This window comes from Orbicella faveolata, unplaced genomic scaffold (genome assembly GCF_042242905.1).
Source record: "Orbicella faveolata isolate gen_17 unplaced genomic scaffold, um_ofav_v1 contig_47, whole genome shotgun sequence".
Lineage (NCBI taxonomy): Eukaryota > Metazoa > Cnidaria > Anthozoa > Scleractinia > Merulinidae > Orbicella > Orbicella faveolata.
Genome location: NW_028301577.1, coordinates 5,144,787 through 5,166,996, shown reverse-complemented (window position 1 = coordinate 5,166,996; position 22,210 = coordinate 5,144,787). Strand labels below are relative to the sequence as shown.

Genomic DNA, 22,210 nt, shown 5'->3' with positions numbered 1-22,210 from the left:
GAAAAGTTAAAAAGTTATATTTAAAAATATAATTTTTTAACTTTGTTTTTAAAATACAACTGTTAAAACGTTTTTTAATGCAACTTTGAGGGGACTCCGATATGTAAATGTGTCACTCACTCACTCACTCACTCACTCACTCACTCACTCACTCACTCACTCACTCACTCACTCACTCACTCACTCACTCACTCACTCACTCACTCACTCACTCACTCACTCACTCACTCACTCACTCACTCACTCACTCACTCACTCACTCACTCACTCACTCACTCACTCACTCACTCACTCACTCACTCACTCACTCACTCACTCACTCACTCACTCACTCACTCACTCACTCACTCACTCACTCACTCACTCACTCACTCACTCACTCACTCACTCACTCACTCACTCACTCACTCACTCACTCACTCACTCACTCACTCACTCACTCACTCACTCACTCACTCACTCACTCACTCACTCACTCACTCACTCACTCACTCACTCACTCACTCACTCACTCACTCACTCACTCACTCACTCACTCACTCACTCACTCACTCACTCACTCACTCACTCACTCACTCACTCACTCACTCACTCACTCACTCACTCACTCACTCACTCACTCACTCACTCACTCACTCACTCACTCACTCACTCACTCACTCACTCACTCACTCACTCACTCACTCACTCACTCACTCACTCACTCACTCACTCACTCACTCACTCACTCACTCACTCACTCACTCACTCACTCACTCACTCACTCACTCACTCACTCACTCACTCACTCACTCACTCACTCACTCACTCACTCACTCACTCACTCACTCACTCACTCACTCACTCACTCACTCACTCACTCACTCACTCACTCACTCACTCACTCACTCACTCACTCACTCACTCACTCACTCACTCACTCACTCACTCACTCACTCACTCACTCACTCACTCACTCACTCACTCACTCACTCACTCACTCACTCACTCACTCACTCACTCACTCACTCACTCACTCACTCACTCACTCACTCACTCACTCACTCACTCACTCACTCACTCACTCACTCACTCACTCACTCACTCACTCACTCACTCACTCACTCACTCACTCACTCACTCACTCACTCACTCACTCACTCACTCACTCACTCACTCACTCACTCACTCACTCACTCACTCACTCACTCACTCACTCACTCACTCACTCACTCACTCACTCACTCACTCACTCACTCACTCACTCACTCACTCACTCACTCACTCACTCACTCACTCACTCACTCACTCACTCACTCACTCACTCACTCACTCACTCACTCACTCACTCACTCACTCACTCACTCACTCACTCACTCACTCACTCACTCACTCACTCACTCACTCACTCACTCACTCACTCACTCACTCACTCACTCACTCACTCACTCACTCACTCACTCACTCACTCACTCACTCACTCACTCACTCACTCACTCACTCACTCACTCACTCACTCACTCACTCACTCACTCACTCACTCACTCACTCACTCACTCACTCACTCACTCACTCACTCACTCACTCACTCACTCACTCACTCACTCACTCACTCACTCACTCACTCACTCACTCACTCACTCACTCACTCACTCACTCACTCACTCACTCACTCACTCACTCACTCACTCACTCACTCACTCACTCACTCACTCACTCACTCACTCACTCACTCACTCACTCACTCACTCACTCACTCACTCACTCACTCACTCACTCACTCACTCACTCACTCACTCACTCACTCACTCACTCACTCACTCACTCACTCACTCACTCACTCACTCACTCACTCACTCACTCACTCACTCACTCACTCACTCACTCACTCACTCACTCACTCACTCACTCACTCACTCACTCACTCACTCACTCACTCACTCACTCACTCACTCACTCACTCACTCACTCACTCACTCACTCACTCACTCACTCACTCACTCACTCACTCACTCACTCACTCACTCACTCACTCACTCACTCACTCACTCACTCACTCACTCACTCACTCACTCACTCACTCACTCACTCACTCACTCACTCACTCACTCACTCACTCACTCACTCACTCACTCACTCACTCACTCACTCACTCACTCACTCACTCACTCACTCACTCACTCACTCACTCACTCACTCACTCACTCACTCACTCACTCACTCACTCACTCACTCACTCACTCACTCACTCACTCACTCACTCACTCACTCACTCACTCACTCACTCACTCACTCAGGTGTAGACACTGTTCGTAATTAGTCGACCCGAACGAGAGCGCCCGAGTCTGACGCCATGTTGGAATAGTAACCGAGCCCGACACCATATTGGAATAGTAGCCGAGCCCGACGCCATATTGGAATTGTAACCGTGCAGTCAGTGCGAGCCTACTACTCAATGCGTGCATCGTGCCAGCCCGAATATTGATGAATTTGTAGCTTTTACACGACCATTAATATTAGGTGTTTCGCTATATTGAAGTGGAGTTGACTTCGAATGTTCGAATTAGTACTATGGCCAACTTGAAGGCTGAATTTCATGAGCATTTGAGTCGTCCAGGCGTTCAAAATGACCAGGAGATGTGCATTTGTTTGCTGGAAGTGATTAAATCTCGTGCTAATGTGGTAAGCTTTGATAAGAATGTGTCTTATTCCTCGACCTTAGTGAACTTATATGAGCGAAACGAACAACTTTTAATGAACGAAACAGCTATTGAAAACAGGACAAACATCGGCACCATGGTATAATATTGTAATTTCATTTTTATAATTTAGTAACATCTAAACTTGAGGCCAGCCGAAAGATTGTTTTAACTCTACGACGTTGTGTCAGCCTTGCAGTAGTGACGTATTATCGTTTTACTTTCCAAATTTGGCCGATTAGATCTCCTGTGAGATCTAACGTTCAATCAAGCAGGACCTTCGTTCACAGCTTTGCAGTTTAAACACTTCAGTTTTTCATGTTGAGCTGTCCATGTTTAACCGGAATCGAATTAAGTTTAGATTAAAGTTGTGTTCTCTATACTTGTCTTGTTTATTTTAGTACGTTGATCTGAACTCTAAGTGGGATGTGAAATGCACATAAACTTGGAAATAAATTCCCAAATACTTCACTTTGATAAGCTTAAATGATTTTTACCCCGTCTTTTGTTTACACTTTTGCTTCCTGATTAAAAAGATAACAAAGGGAAAGAAACCCCCTCGAGCTTGTCCCCAATTAGTAGTTAATACTAAATACATTGACACTTCAATAAAGCTGTTATTATTATTTTTGGAACACATATTTATGGGTCGACAGATTTTTCGGATCAACACTGAAAATGCTTGCAAAAGAGGCTACTTATTTTGATGTATTTTTCGTGCAATATATTATAGAGACAAGCGGTTCCACATTGGAAAAGAAGTGCTGTCTCATAAGAAACCTTACCTATAGCCTTGAATGAAATGCAATGAAAAACGTTTGTGAGTTCGTACGACTTGAATACATGCAAGTTTTTCCAGCAGGCAGATCAACATCAAGATCTGAGTGTAAGGGAAGAGGAGGGGGAAGGGGGGGAGAGTACTGTATGATTTGTTGGGCAGGAGTGTCCTCTGTGACCCAAGAACCCTTAGCCTTTACCACTCCATGTTCTGCTGCAGTTTTGCCACCCTAGCTATTCTGGACGTATGTCTTTGTAATGTGTGTGCAAAAAAAGCCAACGAAAAAAAGCCTACACTTTGTGGGTTAAGTGCGACCTTGCATGGTACAAACCCGGCTTGTTTTAACAACATTTAATGATACACCAGTAATTGCAAGTTCACCAATATGTTTCACCTCTAGATTACTTAATCCACGAGTTTAGCCGTAGGTCTCCTTTGATTCAACCTCGATCCTAGTGCTTTTCCCTTTGTGGACGACAGCGTTATAAAACATGTTCACTTTAATTTGCGCCACTTTCCTCGCGCTGGAACTGATCGAAATCTTCGGCCATACAAAACAGTATTTTTTTTGCTCTTATTTTGATAAACGCGAATTGGCGAAACTAATCCGCCATACATCTCTTTTTGAACGGTGTATATTACCCAAGTATTCAACAATTAATCAGCATCCTGGTCTTTCTCCTCCTTTTCCTCCTCTTCAGTCTTTGTATGTATGTTGACTAGCACACGAAACGTTATATTCTTAATCACCACCACCACCACCATTATCACCTTCATCATCATCATCATCATCATCATCATCATTATCATCATCATCATCATCATCATCATTGTTGTCATACTTCAATTTAAAAGCAAGGTAGTTGAAAAGAATGGCAGCCAAAGGGCTGACGTGCCATGCGTGTAGTACCTTAGTATGGCTGTGAACACAAGACAGTTTGCCAATATGGTGACGAACAACTTTTATTGCAAATTTTTATCAAATAAAAATTGTCATCTCTAGCTATGACGTCAAAATCAGTTGTCACGAAAACTTTTAAGGCTAAGCAGTTAGCTTTACATAGTGTTAATTTCTACAAACTTTTAAAACCGCAAAAATTGTTGAAACCTTCAAAGCCTGGGTCTGAATCCCTTCAACATAATTTGTTTGAAGATTGGTCAAATTTTGGTCTTGTCAATTTAAAGATAATAGATCAAAATGAGAAATTTTTATCGAGTGTTTTTAAAGTTATTACCTTCAAGGTCTAAAATACGGTGTATTTGACCACTTCTGACCACATATGCAACTTATACTGCAAATTGATAATTTTTTAAGGTTTTCATTGATATGGTATGCTGTAAAAATTATTGGACAAGCTGCGATGACATTCTAAGATAGTTATTTTTTAAAGTATTGTGCACGTAAGCCACCTTAAGTATACTCAGAGGGAGGGGGGAGTTTCATTGAAGCCTGAACTTTTAATTAAAAACCTGGCATGTTATATGGCAGTTGTCACGTTGTGCATAATGTAAGGGTTTGGTAATTCAATCTTTGCAAATAATGCTTATGAGTATACAGCGTTTTCACTCACGTGGCCACCAGCCATGCAGATTTAATGGAACAAAAGAAAATGTTTACACAAGAAAAGAGTTCAATTTCTACGGCATTAATTTGGGACACCAACATGGCTGCCGTTGAATTTCATTGTTTTGGGACATGAAAATGGCTCCCGTGAAGTCACGTGTATACACTAAAATGCACTAAAATACCCTCTCTACATCAAGTGAAAGTGTTTTGAATATTTTAAGAGTTTTCTCGTCTCGTTAGAGGATTAACATACTTTTTAAAAATGTCTATGTGTTTTTATTAAAGATGTGTCTATTATTTATCGTGATGTAGGATAGGACAGATAAATTTTACTCGTTTGTCTCACGATGGAGTCACTTATGATGTTATATTTTTTATTGACCAAGCATGAAGTCGAACTGGATATTTTGCAAAAACGATCAAGGGCAATATCCAGCCATTTTGACTCAATCAACAAGCTTAGTTAATAAAATATTTACTACATGGCATACCGGTCAGCATTTTCCTGCGGGATGCAGCATGCAATCTCGAGCGGCAAAATAGCCGCCATCTTGCCCGCTCGGGTAGCCAATCACAACGCAGGATTTGTTTCATCTTGCTCTCTCGCAGAGCTAGCCATGTAATAAAGTTATAAATTAAGAAAGTGTCGATAGTAGCCGAGGGTTACTTGATAACAGCTTTACTATTAAAAATCGTAAAATTCAAGCTTATGCCACTTTGGCCTGAAATTTGTGTTTGATGCTACGTAACAAAAAGCAGCCGTCATCTTGAACGTCTCTCAAGGATTTGTTTCCTCTGCCTCTCACTGTCTCTCTTACATGTAGGTTGTGTTGTGTCCCGATCCAGTAGGGCGGTTTGCACGGGATGATACAACTGTGAACTGCTCTTGCAGTTTGCCCATCTCTCTGACCAGCTGTTCAAGCTTGTCCTCTACACCTTTGAGGTTAGCTTTCAAAGTAGGCTGCACACTCATCTCCTTAAATTCAATTCCGTCTGAAAGAAAATAAGAGATAAACAAAAGCTAATAGAACTTGTTTCTTGTATTCCAGGCCGTAAGGTCTGGTGGTGAAATGATTTGATTGCAGGTTTGATAGAGTGACCGAGTGAAGTGACTGACTGACTGGCTGGCTGGCTGACTGACTGACTTATGCTGTGTTTAGACTTGAACAGTTTACCGAGGTACCAGAGTTTACTTAACTAGGTAAACATTTTCCGTGTGTAAACGCCAACTGATACTTTGGTAAATGCCGCAAAAGACAAAAGAAATTTAACCGAGGTAAAAGTTGTAATTACCCTGAGATCAGGCATGGTTACAGTTGGTAACCAAGGTCAAGATGAAAGATATATCCGCTTGTGGCGGCGTAATATTTCACTTCCCGCGGTGAGCAGATAGCGCGATTGTCGACAAAGCGTTTCTTTTCCAGTTTTGACTAGGCGATCATGGCAGATAACGTGGAAAGATTGGATCGATCCTCTTATAGCGAACAATCCGTCACGTAAAAGAGAGCATTGTATTTTTCATTCTCAGTATTATTTACAACTTTCTCTAGACAAACTTCGATCCTATGTTGTGTAATTATTGTCGATATATTTTGCCACCAGGGAGGATGCTGCAACGTATCCATGCATACTCTGGGTATGATCAAGCGGCTGAATTTTCGCCGTAATATTATGGAATGAGGTCCTCGCCTATGAAAATGATGGCACCTCAATTTGCTCCTGTTCCACTGCGGTGGGATCCTCGTCCAAGTTCGATTTCATGACGTTGATAATGCAGCGCGCGCGAATGTTGAAAGATCAGGTAAAGGTAAATGAGCCGGTATAAACACTGGACGAATGTACCAAGGTTAAGTAACTTAACCTTAGTAACTGTTTACCTTGGTAAAAGCTCAAATGTAAGCACAGCATTACTGACTGACTGACTGGCGGATTGACTGACTGACGGACTGACTGACTGACTGAGAGATTAACAGCAGTTCACCCTTCAGGAAAGCCGCGAAAAAATCCGATGTAACATCTTTTTTAGGGGACACTTCGAAGTGATAAGTGACACAAAACGAGATTTCGCAATGCTTACTTTTCCTCTAACAAACTGAATCAGGTGGTCTAATGACAGGCATGGTGACAGGAAGGATAGTCTACGATCGCCTAATGTTTAACGCTGAAAAGCATTCTGAACCACGAGACCACGAGTCTCACTCTAGCTAGGCAGTTCAAATTTCCAAATTACTCTTTTTTGTTACTTTGTACTAACCTTCGCCGTTTTCCACTTTTTTCTTCGATTTCCACAACTTCAGGTAAAAGATCTCTGCTAAGATCCCGAGAAATACAAGACCCAAAAAAACTCCTAGAATGGTGAACAGGAACAGATGTGTGGAGCGTGACTTACCGGAAAACACGCTCATGAAGTCACTATCGGAGTTATACACCTGCAATAAAATAAATAGAGATATTGGGCAAGGGTCTAAGCTACACTCTTCAGTGTATCTGATACACTCTACAGCGCATCATCATCATTTATCTTTTATCATCCTCGGGGGAAAATAGGGCGTCCATCAGTTCCCTCCAACCCACAAGGATCTTCAGTAGCTAATGCTTTGGCTTTCTCACAGGAGAAGCCCACTCTTTCTACATCCTGTATTGTATCATGCAGATAGGAGTAGGTAAAGGATAAGCAAGGGAAGGGCGCTAGGCAAGCTTCTTCATCTATAAACTACAGGATGCTAAGCCAAGAGGGTTCATTCAATGAGCAAAATATTGGCCCATCATAATTAGGAGCCAGTGACAAACTGGACGTGGCTTCGTATGTGCCAATCGTTTCTGAAAATATCGTGATAGGATTCCTTCCCGGTTGTCCGCGCCATTTAGGGCCTAATAATAGCGAGGGGTTTCACCGAACAGGGTTGCAATTTGTCTTTGTATGTTACTTACCGTGACAGGTTGGAGATGATTTATGAGAAGTTCGTTCACAGCCTGTCCCTCAATCCGCCTTTCAAAGCAGGCGCCCTCAGTTGTCAATTCTTTTATTGGGTCGCGGTCACGAATCGCAGCATAATATGGAATATCTGCGTCGAAGCCACGAAACATCTTGAATCTCTCGTTATTCCTTTCGGCGAGGTAGTGACCCACTTTGTACTTGTCCATCAGAATGCCATCTATCTCATTATTCTCAAGCGCTTCAAACATGGAGTCAACTGATGTAAAACCTGAAACCAATGCACCTTATCAAATTATTACCTGCCCGTTGGTAATGGATGGTCCTAGATTTTGTTTTGAAAGCATTTGCCTGCTCGAATTTTGACCCCAGTACACCGAGTAATATTGCACGTGGAGATTGCACGCAAGGAAATTCATCCGTGAGTGACTCTAGCTTGGTTAACCTCACAAGTGCATATTTAACTTATGTATTTACAAAGGTGCGCCCACCTGGCGCTGGGTTTTTTCGACAGCCGATTGTCGTTTGCACTTGACAAGTCCTTCGTCCCATTTACTTCTTCTGATTATACACCTGACTATTACTGGTGAGGTCAAAGACAGGAAAATGTATATCACATATTGAGCTACCGACCTACCTTTCACATCCGCTCCTTTTATCTTTGCTTCTATTCTCGCTGATGTGAGGTTAAGCGCACCAATCTGAAAGTGAATTTAAAAGGCGATTTGCATGATGGCGTCATTTGACTACAACTACCAGAATCCTTCACTATTTTGTCTTTGTTATTCCAATTGGGGCAACTGTTATATAAAACCCACTGGGGCTTCAAAATTTAAATAATAAAGAAAAACCGAAAGGATTTCCGGTAATTGTACTCAAATGATGGCAAAGTGCGAATCTGCTATTATAGCTTCGGCGGCCTGAAGGGCTGCCAAGCGGAGCCCCATATTCATAGAGGTGAGAAAAGGAAACCCATGAATTGATTTTCTCGTGGTTATCTTGGCTAGCGGTATTGCTCGTGGGCGCGCTCTACAAAAGGCGGCGGAGTTGCCTAAGAAGGCGACCATACTCTAGCTAATAGGTTGACATGCAGCCTTGGCTTATAGCGTCCTTCTTTGATATTGAACATCCATGTTATGGTCAATTGACATCTGTCAAAACAAGGTATCCGCTGACCTTTATCACGTGACCATGTCGCGGACTCAAGCTTAGATCTCGTAACGTAACGTATTTTTTTAAATTGGCCGCTGACCAAGTGCTGGTTTTCGATTGGATCGTGGGCTCATGTCAAGTTGACTTGTTGTTATAATATACATGAAAAAATTACTGGATTCTGATTGGCTGAGAGCAGTGCAGTTCAAGTGTAACACCAGTGTAAAAAGTGTAGCCCCAGTGCAAAAAGTGTAACACCAGTGCAAATTACACTTTGAAAAAAGTTTTCTCGAATGAGGAAAAATGGCTTCAAGAAAGATCTCCCGGCATTCCTCCACGCGAATTTTTTCATGTTTATATTATTGATAAGTAATCATACGGTTTTTCCCGTTCATTTTGGAATTAATTAGCACTTGTTAGTTTTTCAAAAAGCTGAAATTGGCGCTCGCCCAAGCGGCTCGTGCAATTTCAGCTTTTTGAAAAACTCACTCGTGCAAATTAATTCCAAATTGAACTCGAAACCGTATGATTACCTATACTATGCTGGGCCGGGTTCGGAAGCCGCTTAACGCTAACCTAGGATTAAAAGTTAACCGAATTATAAATTTTTCTTGTTTCCAAATGTTTTTTACTGCTTTTGTTTTGTGTATTTTGAGATTATTCAAACTCAAAACAGACGGCCAAACAATATACAGAAAGCCTCATCCCTAAGTTACAAAACTCAGATCAAAATTCTAGCTTATCCTGGGCTAGCTTAATCTGGCTCTGAACAATCCGGCCCAGGAGCTCCGCTTTTAGGCTTGCCCAAATCTTTATATTAAATAAGTAATAGACCACTCTTTCTATGGGTTTATGGGAGTTTTCACCCACTTGGGATGTTGGGAGAACACGAAAAAAGAGGTATGAATCAATTCAAAAGGACTTTGACGGGAAAATGCAGGAATTCGTGGCCGGAATCAGTCACCACGTAAGTAAAAAACTATGCCAAAAGTTTGCAAGCAGTACAAACTTTATGTGCTAGGCGAAGTGATTCAAAGACAATTTTCAAACGTTTTGAGAATGGAATAAACTAAAAGGTTAGGCTAGAAACCATGCTTCAGAAATTTATTCCACATTTATTTACTTATGTTGAAGGCTATGAGGTCCGTGTTTCTTCGAATTTTGCTGAATGAAAACTATTACTTGGGCCGCCTAAAGTCATTTATCGTGTCATGCATGCGTGCATTGAATTTAAGTTTTATCTTAAAACTACTGATAAACTACTGATGTTAACTCGAAAGAAATCTTTCACCTGCTTTTTTAACAACCCAAATTGATCATTGATCATGCCCGGCTGTTGTCGGAACTGCGTCCTCCACAGCCCGTGGAAAGCAATGAAAGCGCTTAAAACTATCTTCTAAACTCAAGCGGAATCGGCGTAAAATTTTGGCCATGGAAATCAAAAGAGATCAAGCATTTATATCGGGACCAAATTCTGGTCCTGCTTTTTTTTTTACACATTTCTTTGTATATGTTGAATTAAAAGATATCCTTGTCATTGATATCGTAGCCAGTGAAGACCGAAAATATGTATAAAGCTTGAGTTTTCGCTAATTTTCTGAGTTCCGGAAACCATGTGTTTACCGGTACATTCAACGAAAGGTTTTTGACCAATCAGAGCGCACGTATTATGTCAGTTATTTTATAAATCAATTATAACCACCTTTGTGAGAAGTGATGTACATTAAAAATATGGAATATCTTGTTAATAACTAACTTCACAGAGCATCATAATCACAAGCAGTTGTACTTTGCGATCAATTATTTACTGGTGCATGTCAAAGTACTTGTGCTTGGCCATGAATGATTAACCAATTTAATAGACTTTTCCCGCATTCCACTTCAGCGCGTACGAACAATAGCACCACAGCGAGGTTGGGGTGGATATTTTCATACATTTGCTGTATTTTTGTCCACCCTGACCTCGACTCGGTGCCATTGTTTGTTGGAATGCGGGAAAGGTCTATTACCTAAAATCTAAAATCCTTCCTAGTACAGAATCCAATTGGAGACAAAATTAAAGCGACTGTAAAACTACTGTTTACTACATACGTCCCTTTCCAGGCTCAAGAACGCTTTCTACCCCACACACCAAAACCTCGTATGATTTTTATCACACAAAATCACAAATGTTACCCCGGGGGGGAGGATGGCGATTTCAATGCAAAAAGCTTAAGGTCGGGGATGCTCCTTGTCTCACTCAGAGGTGTAAATCACGGATTTTGTCTCACTGAGGGTGTTCAGGAAGGAACGCTTCTAGTTTAAACTGTCAAGGTATCTTTTAAAATTGCTCTCAAAGAAATAAACAAAAACGCATTCAAGACCGTTTAAACCGGTATCTTTTAGGGATAAACACATGGTATAGTGAAGCACGAGCTACGCCCAGGTTGGTCTGCTTTTGGGGTTCAATGCAAACTTTCTGACAATCATCCTACGACGGACTTCCTTTTCCACATGGAAGTCTCGGAAATGTCATTAACTTCGACCATTTTAATTTGCTTTACCTTGTTTCCTTCCAGTCGAGCAAGGTCGCTGAAACTAATGCTGAGCGCACTTGTAGCGGTCGCCGTGAACATTGCTATGACGACCAAACCAATCAAGATCCAAATGACGCCAAACACACGACCCAAAATAAACTTGGGAGTCTTGTCTCCATAGCTGAAAATTGAAGAAACACTGAAAAATCAATATAACGTCAACTTCATATGAGATTCCGATTTGGGATAACTTTCTCAGATTTATAATGCAGAAGGGTAGCTAGAGACACCTGTGTTTTCTAAGGAAATAATGCACTTTTGCGTTCTAGAAAAACTGCTGCATTGTTTTCTTACATTTCATGGAACACCACCTTCTATTCGGTAAATGCGAGAGAAGTGGTATCGTAATTACAGATCTAGACATTGAGACTTGTAAGGGATTCTCTTTTACCATGTCTCTCTAGATCGATTTTAAGCATGCTTTCATAAAAACAAACGCAATGGGCGCAGGCTGAAAATTATCTTCGATGCGGCCCTTAAGTTGCTCATATGTCTTACCCGACCGTCGTCATGGAGACAAAAGCCCACCAAAATCCTTCATAGCAACCTTTTGTAAAAGAACGAGGAAATTCCTCTTCGTTAAAGTACGTTTCCTGAAAGAAACAAAATCTAGGGTCTTGATTTCTTAAATTTACAGTGATAATAGTTGGTCTTCTGCCAGTATCCATGTAGACTTAGCTCACACTAGCGACATAACGACATGAGAAAGACGTTAAAATAAATATTGGAAATCTAAAGGGGTCCGTGGCTGCGTGGCACAGTAAGCAGGTCACAAGTTGTGAATTGTAATAGCTCAGTGCCAAAATAAACTCAATTTTATAGCAGACGTCATTGACGTGTCCCATTCAGAACTGAGGAACTTAGCACTGAGGAAGGGCAAACATCCTGAAATAACGACATGAAAGCCACATTAAGTACATTACACCATTGGCTAGCTGTGATAGCCAATAGAAACCAGGCATTTTCGATCCGCCGTAATGGTACGCACCACGAGAATCTTGTGCCAAGTCACAGGATGTCTAACATTTTCACTTATGTACGAGTTGCGCTAGCAACTACAGGCGTACATAGTATTGTAAATATGATATCCGTTATAAGAAGCAACGTACTGCACTACTGAGCAAACAGTTCTAATCAAACAGCCGGGTCCGGCGTCACAATAGAATGCAAGGAAGCAACATGCTCACGGAATATTTCAAACTTTTTCCCTTGAACGCCACTACTTAGAGACTTATGGTAATTCCTTAGTATTGCATTGCGCATCCCTACTGTGCACGATTTTCGCGTCATTAGCGCGCGCACATGAGCGCGTGTGCGTACAAAACGTGAGAGATTTCCCTCAAACTAAGCTCGATAGCGAAATAAATGCTCCATTTCTCTTCAACGAGCACGGTGACACCCGATTTTTTTTCTTTCTGTTTTTTTTTTTTTCAGGTATTTGCTAAGAACAGTCAAATAAAGATCATATTTGAAGAAGAAAAAAAGTATGATAGTAGAACATGATTTTTTTTTGAAAAATAGTTCCGTACTGGGTATATTTTGGCCAGGGCGAGGACATCAAGCTAACCAAAAAAAGTGCAATATTCCCACAACCAGGCAATCAAAAACGGCTTAAATGAAGCAATACTGATTATGTGAATAAAAGAAGCTTTACCTTCAAGATAAAGTTTTGTGTCTTTCAAGTAACCAAAACTAAATTCTGTATGGAGATGATTCGAATTTTTACCGCGTAACCAGTAAAAATACCCCATTTTAAGAGCCTGCTGACACGTAAACAAGCACGGTGACCCCATTTTTTTATTGCATTTTTTTAATGTTACATCATGAATGGTAATTATGCCAAGTTTCAAAAAAAGTTTGATAGTAGAACAATTTCAAGGGAATTACCTTAAACACATCTCTTGTAATAGAAATGAGCCGATACAAAGTGTAAGCACGTAACAAATTAAAGAGGTGTCAAACTCTGCGAAGCGGCATGCACGTAACAGCGGCAACCATGCAGACATCACCTCTAAACATTTGAAAAAGCTCAGTCTAACGGCTGCACTCTACTTAAAATTCCTCCTAATAACACAACATCGGCAAATGTACAATTGTCACGAATCGTAGGACTCGTGTAAGCCCGTCAACTCCATCACCGCCGACCGGCTAGCTCGGTGGTAGAGCACCGGACTAGCGTGCGGGAGGTCGCAGGTTCAAAACCCGGCCGGACTAACACTCAGGGTCTTTAAATAATTGAGGAGAAAGTGTTCTCTTTCTACTGACATCTGCAAATGGTTAGACTTTCTAGTCTTTTAAGGAAGATAAACCGTAGGCCCCGTCTCACTATTCTTCATATTTATTTGTGCATCCTAAACAGGCGAAACGAGCTAGCAAGTTCATGTCCCCACGGAAACAGATACCTACTCAAGAACTTTGTGATCAAGCAACACAGTCTTTTAGTTACACGCGATTTGTTTTTACATTCCATAGCAACTCTCGCATCTGTTTTTGCATCTCATAACGACTGATTTTTTTTTTTACCTAACAACTGTTGTTATATCACAAAGCAACCTTCGCTTTTAATTGCCAGTTCTTGTAATTTAACGGTCATTCGTTGATATTGCCTGATGAGTGTAGTCATTCTTTGCCAGTTTGTCCATACGAAACAGCGTTGTCGTAATAAAACGGTGAATTGAAATCTTGCTACCATTGACCATTACAATTACTGCTCCTCTCAGGGTTGAGCGCTCCCAAAGATTTATTCTATTCAAGTTCAAGAAGTATGTATGTATGTAATGTATTTTACTTACCAACATCCAGACACATATTCCTGAGATTCCAGCGATAAGGAGAGTGAAAACGAATATGGGCCAGGTGTTTACAAGCAAGGTATCAAAGACAATGTCATTGGATTTTTGGTTGAAATTTTCGACGTCCATGATGAGCGAATATCCGGAGGATTTTATGAATACCTCAAATATCAAAAGTGGTCCCAAGTAGCTGTCACCAGACAAAACCATCTTCATTGGGGCTGTTATTGGGAAGGCGATATCTGTTGTATTTCCCTCTATGGCCGATACGAAGTTTGCTGTAGAGTTAAACAGGCTCTTTTCGATCGTGACATTCCTGGATACTGATTTGCATTCTGGAGTATCTAGAAAACATTTCTTTTGAATTTCAGTGAAAAACTCTCCCAATATGCCTTCCACCTCACCGGACTTGAACTCGGTAAATGGAGGATCGTTGAGAATAGATATCCTAATTCCAGTTCGTGGAATAGGACAAGTGCCAGTGCGAGGCGGTGGGGATGCCGAAGACGTTAGGACTGGCTTCCAAAACAGTACAGCGGTACATATTAAGGCTGCTGAACTGCTCCACGCTGGGGTCATCTTCTGTGAGGCAGCTTTTCTGATCTTTAAGACTGCAAGAGCAAACCAAGTCAGTAATTCTCTAAGAATGGAGTTTCCCAGAAATGTTAACTAGATTACACTAATATAATTGAAAATGTCTAGGACTTCCAGTCAAAAAGTAAAGAAGAAGGGTCATGGACTACGCTAAGCGCGAGTACGCGTGCGACACGAACACCAGCAAGTCGAGATAGTTACACTGTCTTACGCTTTTGCCACTATTTCATGTTATCAAGACATCAGAATTCTCAAATAATGCCAGAAACGCGCTAGTATTTATAACTTTTGAACTATTTCACCTGTGCCAGACAGCCACAGATCCATTTGGAACACCGATATTTGTTTTACTCTTAAAGTTGTCGCAATTGTCGCCATCACGATTCGGCCTTGTTGGAAAGCAACTAAGTACGACGAAACAGTGCCACAGCCTCACTAGTCAAATTTACTATTAAGAGACGTGCCCGAAATAACTACAACCCAGAAGAATTAAACGGATTTTGCAAAGTTTTTTTCGTAATTTTACGGAATTTACCTGATGATGTTTCCTTTGAGCACTAAAGCTTTGTTCTCAGCACGTTTTCAGTGGTAAAATAGGGAGCCACCTTAATTATGACAGAGTGAACTTTTCAGTTTTTGAGTCATCTCCGAAGTGAATTACCATATATAAATGGTAACTCTTCTCTTTATTATAACTGTTGTCGACTTAAGCGAGTGGCAAAAACTGGGAAAACAATTTTTCTACTTCTCAAATAACATATTAGAGTAAAAAAGTGCTTTCTAGAAAAATGAAAATAACAAAATTTTATCATCCTTGTCACGATTATCATATAGCAGGTGGACATATGCAGTTGTTGTTTTTATCTCAGTTCTATGTTAAACACGAATTGCACTGACTGCCACTCTTGTATTGTTTCGCTACCTTTTTCGTCCTCTCTAAGCGATTTGCGGCCTTTAAGCAAAAGAGTTTTTCCTCCTGAATACCATTTTTTTTCTTCGTGAATAAAAAGGAAATACCTGCTCATTAAATAAACAGGGCCGACCGATTCTTCTCTTTTTTTTGTATTAATTCCGTTTATATCAACTGAAATACTTCTACGGTCTTTTGTATTGTTTCGCTTTGTTTTAAGCTGGTGGGTTTATATCGTTTTCTGCATGAAACTTTGGTCTTAGACTGAGATGGATCACCCACGTTTTCCGAGCATTCAGTTTATAATTTTCTCTGTGATAAAACAAACACGCTGGACTCCCGAGGATCAACAATATTCTCGTTGACTTGGAGAATTAACACTGACTGAGGTTGTTGGGCTAAAATGTACCATGAGCTGAATAATTCATTGGTAGGAAAGAAAAAACATTAGAAAAATATTTCATTGATTGATATTCAAATGTCGGTCTGTGAGTTTTAATTTGTCACAGGTCCTTGACAGCTGTTATATTGCTCGAATTGGAATTAGTTGTTCGCATCCTTTAAAAATAGTCCTAGGGGTCCTTGCAGAATTATAGAATCAATAGTCAGTACCAGTCTGCGGTTTTATATCGTCTGGGTTTACCTCAATTATTTGCGAAAGAAAGTTTTCGCTTATATGTATCATACATGCATTACCCGCCTTCAGTATCGTCGCTTTAACAGTGATGCATTAGCATATTTCGTTGCCGCGACGTCGACATCGATAGACCATCCACCTAGCTTCAGGATTCGGACGGATTTTATCCGGCACTAACACCAGACCATCTCGTTGTCTAAACTTGAACTGTCTTAATTTCGTGATCGTTATGCGTGAGTTAACCTGCCGTTATTGCCTTCACTGATGAATAAATGGCGACTCTCCAACTAACTTTCTCGTTCGCAAAATTTGAAGTTGCTTCATCGTGGTGCCAGAGGGGTTCACGACGTAGTCAAATGTATGTTTATATAAGTCTAACCTGGCATAAATACACAAAGTTACCAATTCATTATTAATAGCATTTTTTTTTCAGAATACAATTTTACCTTAGCTTATTTTTCTTTTCCAAAGAAACGTAAGCTTTCTACAAATCTTATAAGAGTATTTATTGCTCACAAAATAACTTTTTGCAAAGCCAATTAAGTCAAAACTTTGAGTAACTGCTGCTTGCTATTTAACAACCTTACGACTTTAAATGCCGTGCACGATTAGAACGTTTAATTCTGAAATATCCGGGTATAAAGCCTAATACAAGTGGATATGGCTTCTTAAATTTTGATACGTTTGAAACCGGACTTACCTCAGCTGCCTTCCTTATTTACTTAGTTTCTCTGCTAGCAGTTTCGAAATCTACTTCTAAAATCCGGTTTGGTGTGGTCGATTCAGTCACATGACACAAGTATATTGTGCCGTGGTCGGTGATTCATCGCACTTGTCTCAATCCCTCAAAACCTGTATTACTCCCACTGAATGTGTACTACAGCCTTGAGAAACCACAAGAAAAGCAACCAGCTCCTGATATTGTACGTTTGCCTATGGTTTTAGAAAAAAACTGGGGTTGAAGCTCCTGTGAGAAAGTAAATACAGAGCATCATGCCTGTATTGATGTTCTGTTAAAATTGCTCACGCCTTGGTTTGATCTGGTCTTTAATTAAACGTGGTTTCAAGTCCGACGTAGTGTCATAAAGATTGTCAATATTTTGTCTTTAGCTTGACTATTTCAAATCAAACAAGATAACCGGAAATGGTCACCTGCCCTGAGTAAAAAGACGCCTCAAGGTATTGCAAAGTTACATTCTGTCAATCATGGTTCAAACGGCCATAATTACTCATCCACTTCTTTAAAAAAAAGCAATTCGTTGCGAAAATTAGTGTCTCTAAACCTGTGGACTTGGAAAATGTTTTACAATTCAACTGAGTTTAGCCGGAAAAAAGCAATATGCAAAATGAGTAAAACTACTTTAACTTCCGATATTTCCAAAGGCAACGTTGACAGGTATTGAATAATATACTAGTAAAATAGTTTCAGTTTTAAATTCTAATATTTTTGGCACATTTCCAGTGAACAAACAAATTATTATTTATTTACATCATGTATTTGTATTCAGCACTCCTACCATTGTATGAAACGACTTCTATTTTTCTTTGTTTATCTTTTTTATATGGGTAAAAATATGAATCAATTTTACGTCTTTTATCCTTCCAAGCTTGTGATCAAAATACCTGCTGCCCTCCAGTGCTGATTGTATTGACAGTTATTCAAATATATTAGCCCCGCGAAGTTGGTGGTATGTAAAGATAATATGCCCTGGTTGATTTTAAGAATGAATTTAACAGGTTTCCCACATTGAAGAATTTTTCACGTTTTCTCATACACCGAAACCCTGCAGCCTCATCAACAAAGGTCATGTTGTCATGTATTAACTAAGAATTGACAGCTGCTAGTTTTAGATATATATTTAGCGTTTCTATCTTAATTTGTAATTTGTATTTCGCTCTACATGTATTTGTATCGAGCACTCCTACGATTGTGTGAAACCACTTCTATTTTTCTTTGTTTATTTAGAGTTGTATTATCTCTTACTCTGACCAATTCCGTTGATCTGCACCAAAACCTCTATTCTCATATCTGCGCCTGTTTTGCTCTTATAGCCAAGGGCGTTGTTTAGTTCTCTATCTATTGTTTTGTTTGACCAGTTGTAAATTTGAAAAACCTTGTCAAGTGTGCTGGTCGCCCCGGTTAATTATTAACCATATCAAGACTAGGCTCGAGTTGGGGGAGGAGGGGGGGGGGGGGTTGGGAATTTTGAGATCCTCACCAATTTTAAATTCTTTTAATTTCAGAGGCGTTGAAGTAATGAACTTCAATTCTGGTAACTTTAACTGAAATTTATCAGGAAATGATCTGGCATTTGTTTTGATGTTCCTATGAAAGCCATACAAATTATTTTGACGAGCACGGTTTGCAAATTGTGAATTTTCTTGTTTTTAATGAAAAATTGCTTATCCTTCTTGTAGTAACATTTATATGTACAGGTGGCGCCTGTGAGTTTTCTCTTCGATTTTCACCATATCTGGCTTAGTTTAGGTGGTTTTCAGGCGTTAAGAAAAAAATCGTGAAATCCAAGATAGCCTACACGGAGGATCCAAGAAGACGGTTGGAAATAATGGCATTTTAATTTTCTCCGTCGTATTACGTCGTTCTTCAGTGCAACAGTGATCAAAAGAATAATTCCAGGACGTGCTAAAAATTTGCCAAGTTTCTTTATCATAGCTTTATTACTCTACGAATTAAAAAGGGTAAGCTTCAAACCCTCTCCTTCCCACCCTCGCTCCTAAGAAGACCAAAACACCCCGGTCTGAACCGAGTGCAGCTTTGTTGACGAGAAGCTCTCTGCTTAATTCTTGCAAAGTCAGTTATTTTGATAAGATGCAGTTGAAAAACAGTTGGATTTTGACTTTTTTAAAAAAAAAAAAAAAAAAGGAAAACGAAACAAATCATGCAATTTGAAAGTTTAAGGTAAAAACACTTAAATATAAAGGCGGTCAGTCACGATATTTTGAGCTAATTTGACCCCGTACAAAATTACCTTTAAACTGAAGAAAACCTGAAAATAGTACTTTACTAAGATAGAAAAACCCCGAAAAGATAAAAACAAAAACCATGAAGGAAAAAGGATGGTTAAGGATGGAGAAGATTAACACGGATTACAAACGACGAACTTGACAAATGTAGGCTAAGCTTTTCGAAGATGTGCAAACCGTGACTTAGCTCCTTTAACGTTTTCGACCGTTGAGATCATCATCAGGTGATCGCAATGGCCGAAAACGTTTAGCGTACATAGTTTTAACAGCTTTTTACACAAACTTATCATATATTTTTACTTAATGTAAGCTCTGACTGAAGGCAGTATTTAGTACAAGATAAGACCTAGCCGTTAACAATATTAAACACGAGAAATCACGCCTAAGGCGAATTAACCATAATCGAGGGTCTTTTATTGCAGTTGCTTGCGATGTGGGAAATTCTTAATATAATGCAATAAATTAAATAAAACGACGAAGTGTTATCCTTGCAGAGTGACTTAGGGAAATGTGTGTCTGAGTTGGTAGTCACTCATGATCGGTGTAGGTTGGAAACACTTGAATATATATTACTGGCGAATACCTGTGCTTCGTGACACTCATTGCGCCATACCGAAATTCTAACTTGGTTGGTAATGAATCGCGATGCATTATAGATTGGCAAATCTATATCTTAGACTTTTGAAAAGAAGACGATTACTAATCAAAAAAACCTGACGCTTTTACATTGCTTTCGGTTCAGCTGTCATTGGGTTAATTCATTACATTTACTCAAAGTGGCGTTTCTGCACGACGTTCAGCATAGAAATATATTGAAAGCTTTCAAGTTTGCAACAATTCAGTGATTTCGGAAATGAATGCTATTGATTAAGGCACATATAATATAATTGTAGCGTCCCGATAAGAAATTTAAATGCCAGGTAAAAACAAAAGTCGGAAATTTGAAATAAAAATTTCTTACTTTTTAAATGAGCGCATTTGTCCAATTCTTAAGTGGAATTCGCTATAAACGAGCATAGATCTAAAGTTTAAGTTGCGTGGCTAACAATGAATGCCAGGTCAATAACATAGTCAAAACAACAGCTTGCTCAAATCGTTCGTGAGGTAAAGAATTACGTTTTTCTGCAGGCAGTAACTCACAATAATCGGTTATCTATTTACATGAAAGTCGAGTAAGGCCTACATACCTTCGTACCTTAGAGATTTCCGACCAGAGCTCGAGCACGTTTTAGGACAACCGAAGCCTTCAGTCAACTGAATTCAATTTTCTATAATGCCCCGCGCTTATGAGCAGCACGGGGTGTCATTCATTCAACCGTTGTTGACATTGTATATATATTTCAATTAGCTATGCAACACTTACCATAACAGTTCCCGTGGCTATTGCTGTGGACACAGGTCTGTTTAGGAGAGGCAAATCATTGTGAATGTTTCCCTTCATAACAAGTGGCGACAAGCCGAGATTATAAGTGGGTTTTTGCCAGGTTTTATTGGCAACGAGAAAATACAAAAATTGTGCTAAAAAGAACGTAATATTTAAAGCAAAATATCTTTATTTTTTGGTCCAAAGGTGACTAATTCACAAAGATCATAGTTGATGGGACTCGCTCTTTTCATAATCGCGATAATATTTCGATTGTAAGTCAAAGCAGGATCTTGTAATTAATATTCTGGATGAATAATAGGAACTGAGTAATTATCTTTCGATACAATAGACCCTGTAATAATAATAGGAACTACGTCATTTTTCTAGAATGGAAAACAGCGCATCGTGTCAATCGTCCGCAAAATTTCATTACAAAATTCTTCTTGAAAAAATCATTCCACTTTCTTATTCTTCGACGGTTTCCTTCGTTATTTGCTGGCAAATCAAGAAAACCCTCCGTGAAGAAATAGTGCCATTTTACAAGATTGTATTCCAGAACAGACCGTGAATACAATAAACTTATTATTAATTTCTATCCGAAATGCGTTGTTATTAACACAGCGGTTAATAATGCGTTGTTATTAACACAGCGGTTAATGCCTCGACCGGTCGATTTGGAAGGAAATAAGTGATCTTGCTGCTGGCAAATAATGGATTGTGTCGATGTTGACGTCAAGCTATCTATCCTAAAATTATGACATGAATATAATGTCAAGGTTTATTTTCCACAAAGAATGGCTTCATGAACAGAAAAATCGGATAGAACCGGCTAAACATCAGTTACGATACTGCACAGAATCAATTAATGCAACTTATTATTAAGCAAAATCGTGTCATTTACCATTGGTGTGAAAATGACACATTCAACTAATTTGCATATTCAGAATTAGCCTCTTGAGAAATTTACTGTGACTATAGCTAGCGTGGTGGTGTTTACTGGCATTAACAAAATTTAACTTCCCGCCTCGATAATACCACAATCCACTGATTTACTCAAACAAAACGTTAATGCTCAAAACATCCGCATCAAAAATTCTTCTTGTGTAAAGGTTCCTTTATTCGACAAATGGCAAAGAACCCTGGAGATTTATCTAAAATATTTATCTAAGCGTATATTATTGTATAAACTATAAAGACTCTCACCTTCTTAACACTAAACTGAAGTCTGACACCTGTGAGG

At 39.8% G+C, this 22,210-nt stretch overlaps 1 protein-coding gene across 2 annotated transcripts; it reads right to left on the bottom strand.

Annotated features, from left to right (window-relative positions):
• Positions 1-4,403: 4,403 nt before the first annotated feature.
• LOC110066257 (uncharacterized) lies at positions 4,404-20,860 on the bottom strand. 2 transcript variants are annotated; one of them, XM_089280052.1, is made up of 8 exons: positions 20,792-20,860; positions 14,479-15,089; positions 12,185-12,279; positions 11,654-11,807; positions 8,596-8,659; positions 7,955-8,229; positions 7,278-7,452; positions 4,404-6,016 (listed from the first exon to the last, which is right to left on the bottom strand). In XM_089280052.1, exons 2-8 carry the CDS (start codon positions 15,055-15,057, stop codon positions 5,838-5,840), a joined length of 1,521 nt encoding a protein of 506 aa, XP_089136178.1. In that variant the 5' UTR covers positions 15,058-15,089; positions 20,792-20,860; the 3' UTR covers positions 4,404-5,837. The 2 variants fall into 2 exon arrangements, with proteins under 2 accessions (XP_089136178.1, XP_089136177.1); XM_089280051.1 differs by lacking the exon at positions 20,792-20,860 and adding an exon at positions 17,320-17,691.
• Positions 20,861-22,210: the final 1,350 nt, after the last annotated feature.

Coding starts and splice junctions, on each gene's coding strand:
- LOC110066257 (XM_089280052.1), bottom strand. CDS start 15,057: ATGACCCCAGCGTGGAGCAGTTCAGCAGCCTTAATATGTACCGCTGTA. Junction 12,280..14,478: donor GAATATGTGTCTGGATGTTG/GTAAGTAAAATA, acceptor TGTTTCTTTCAG/GAAACGTACTTTAACGAAGA. Junction 7,453..7,954: donor ATCATCTCCAACCTGTCACG/GTAAGTAACATA, acceptor ATTTTATTGCAG/GTGTATAACTCCGATAGTGA.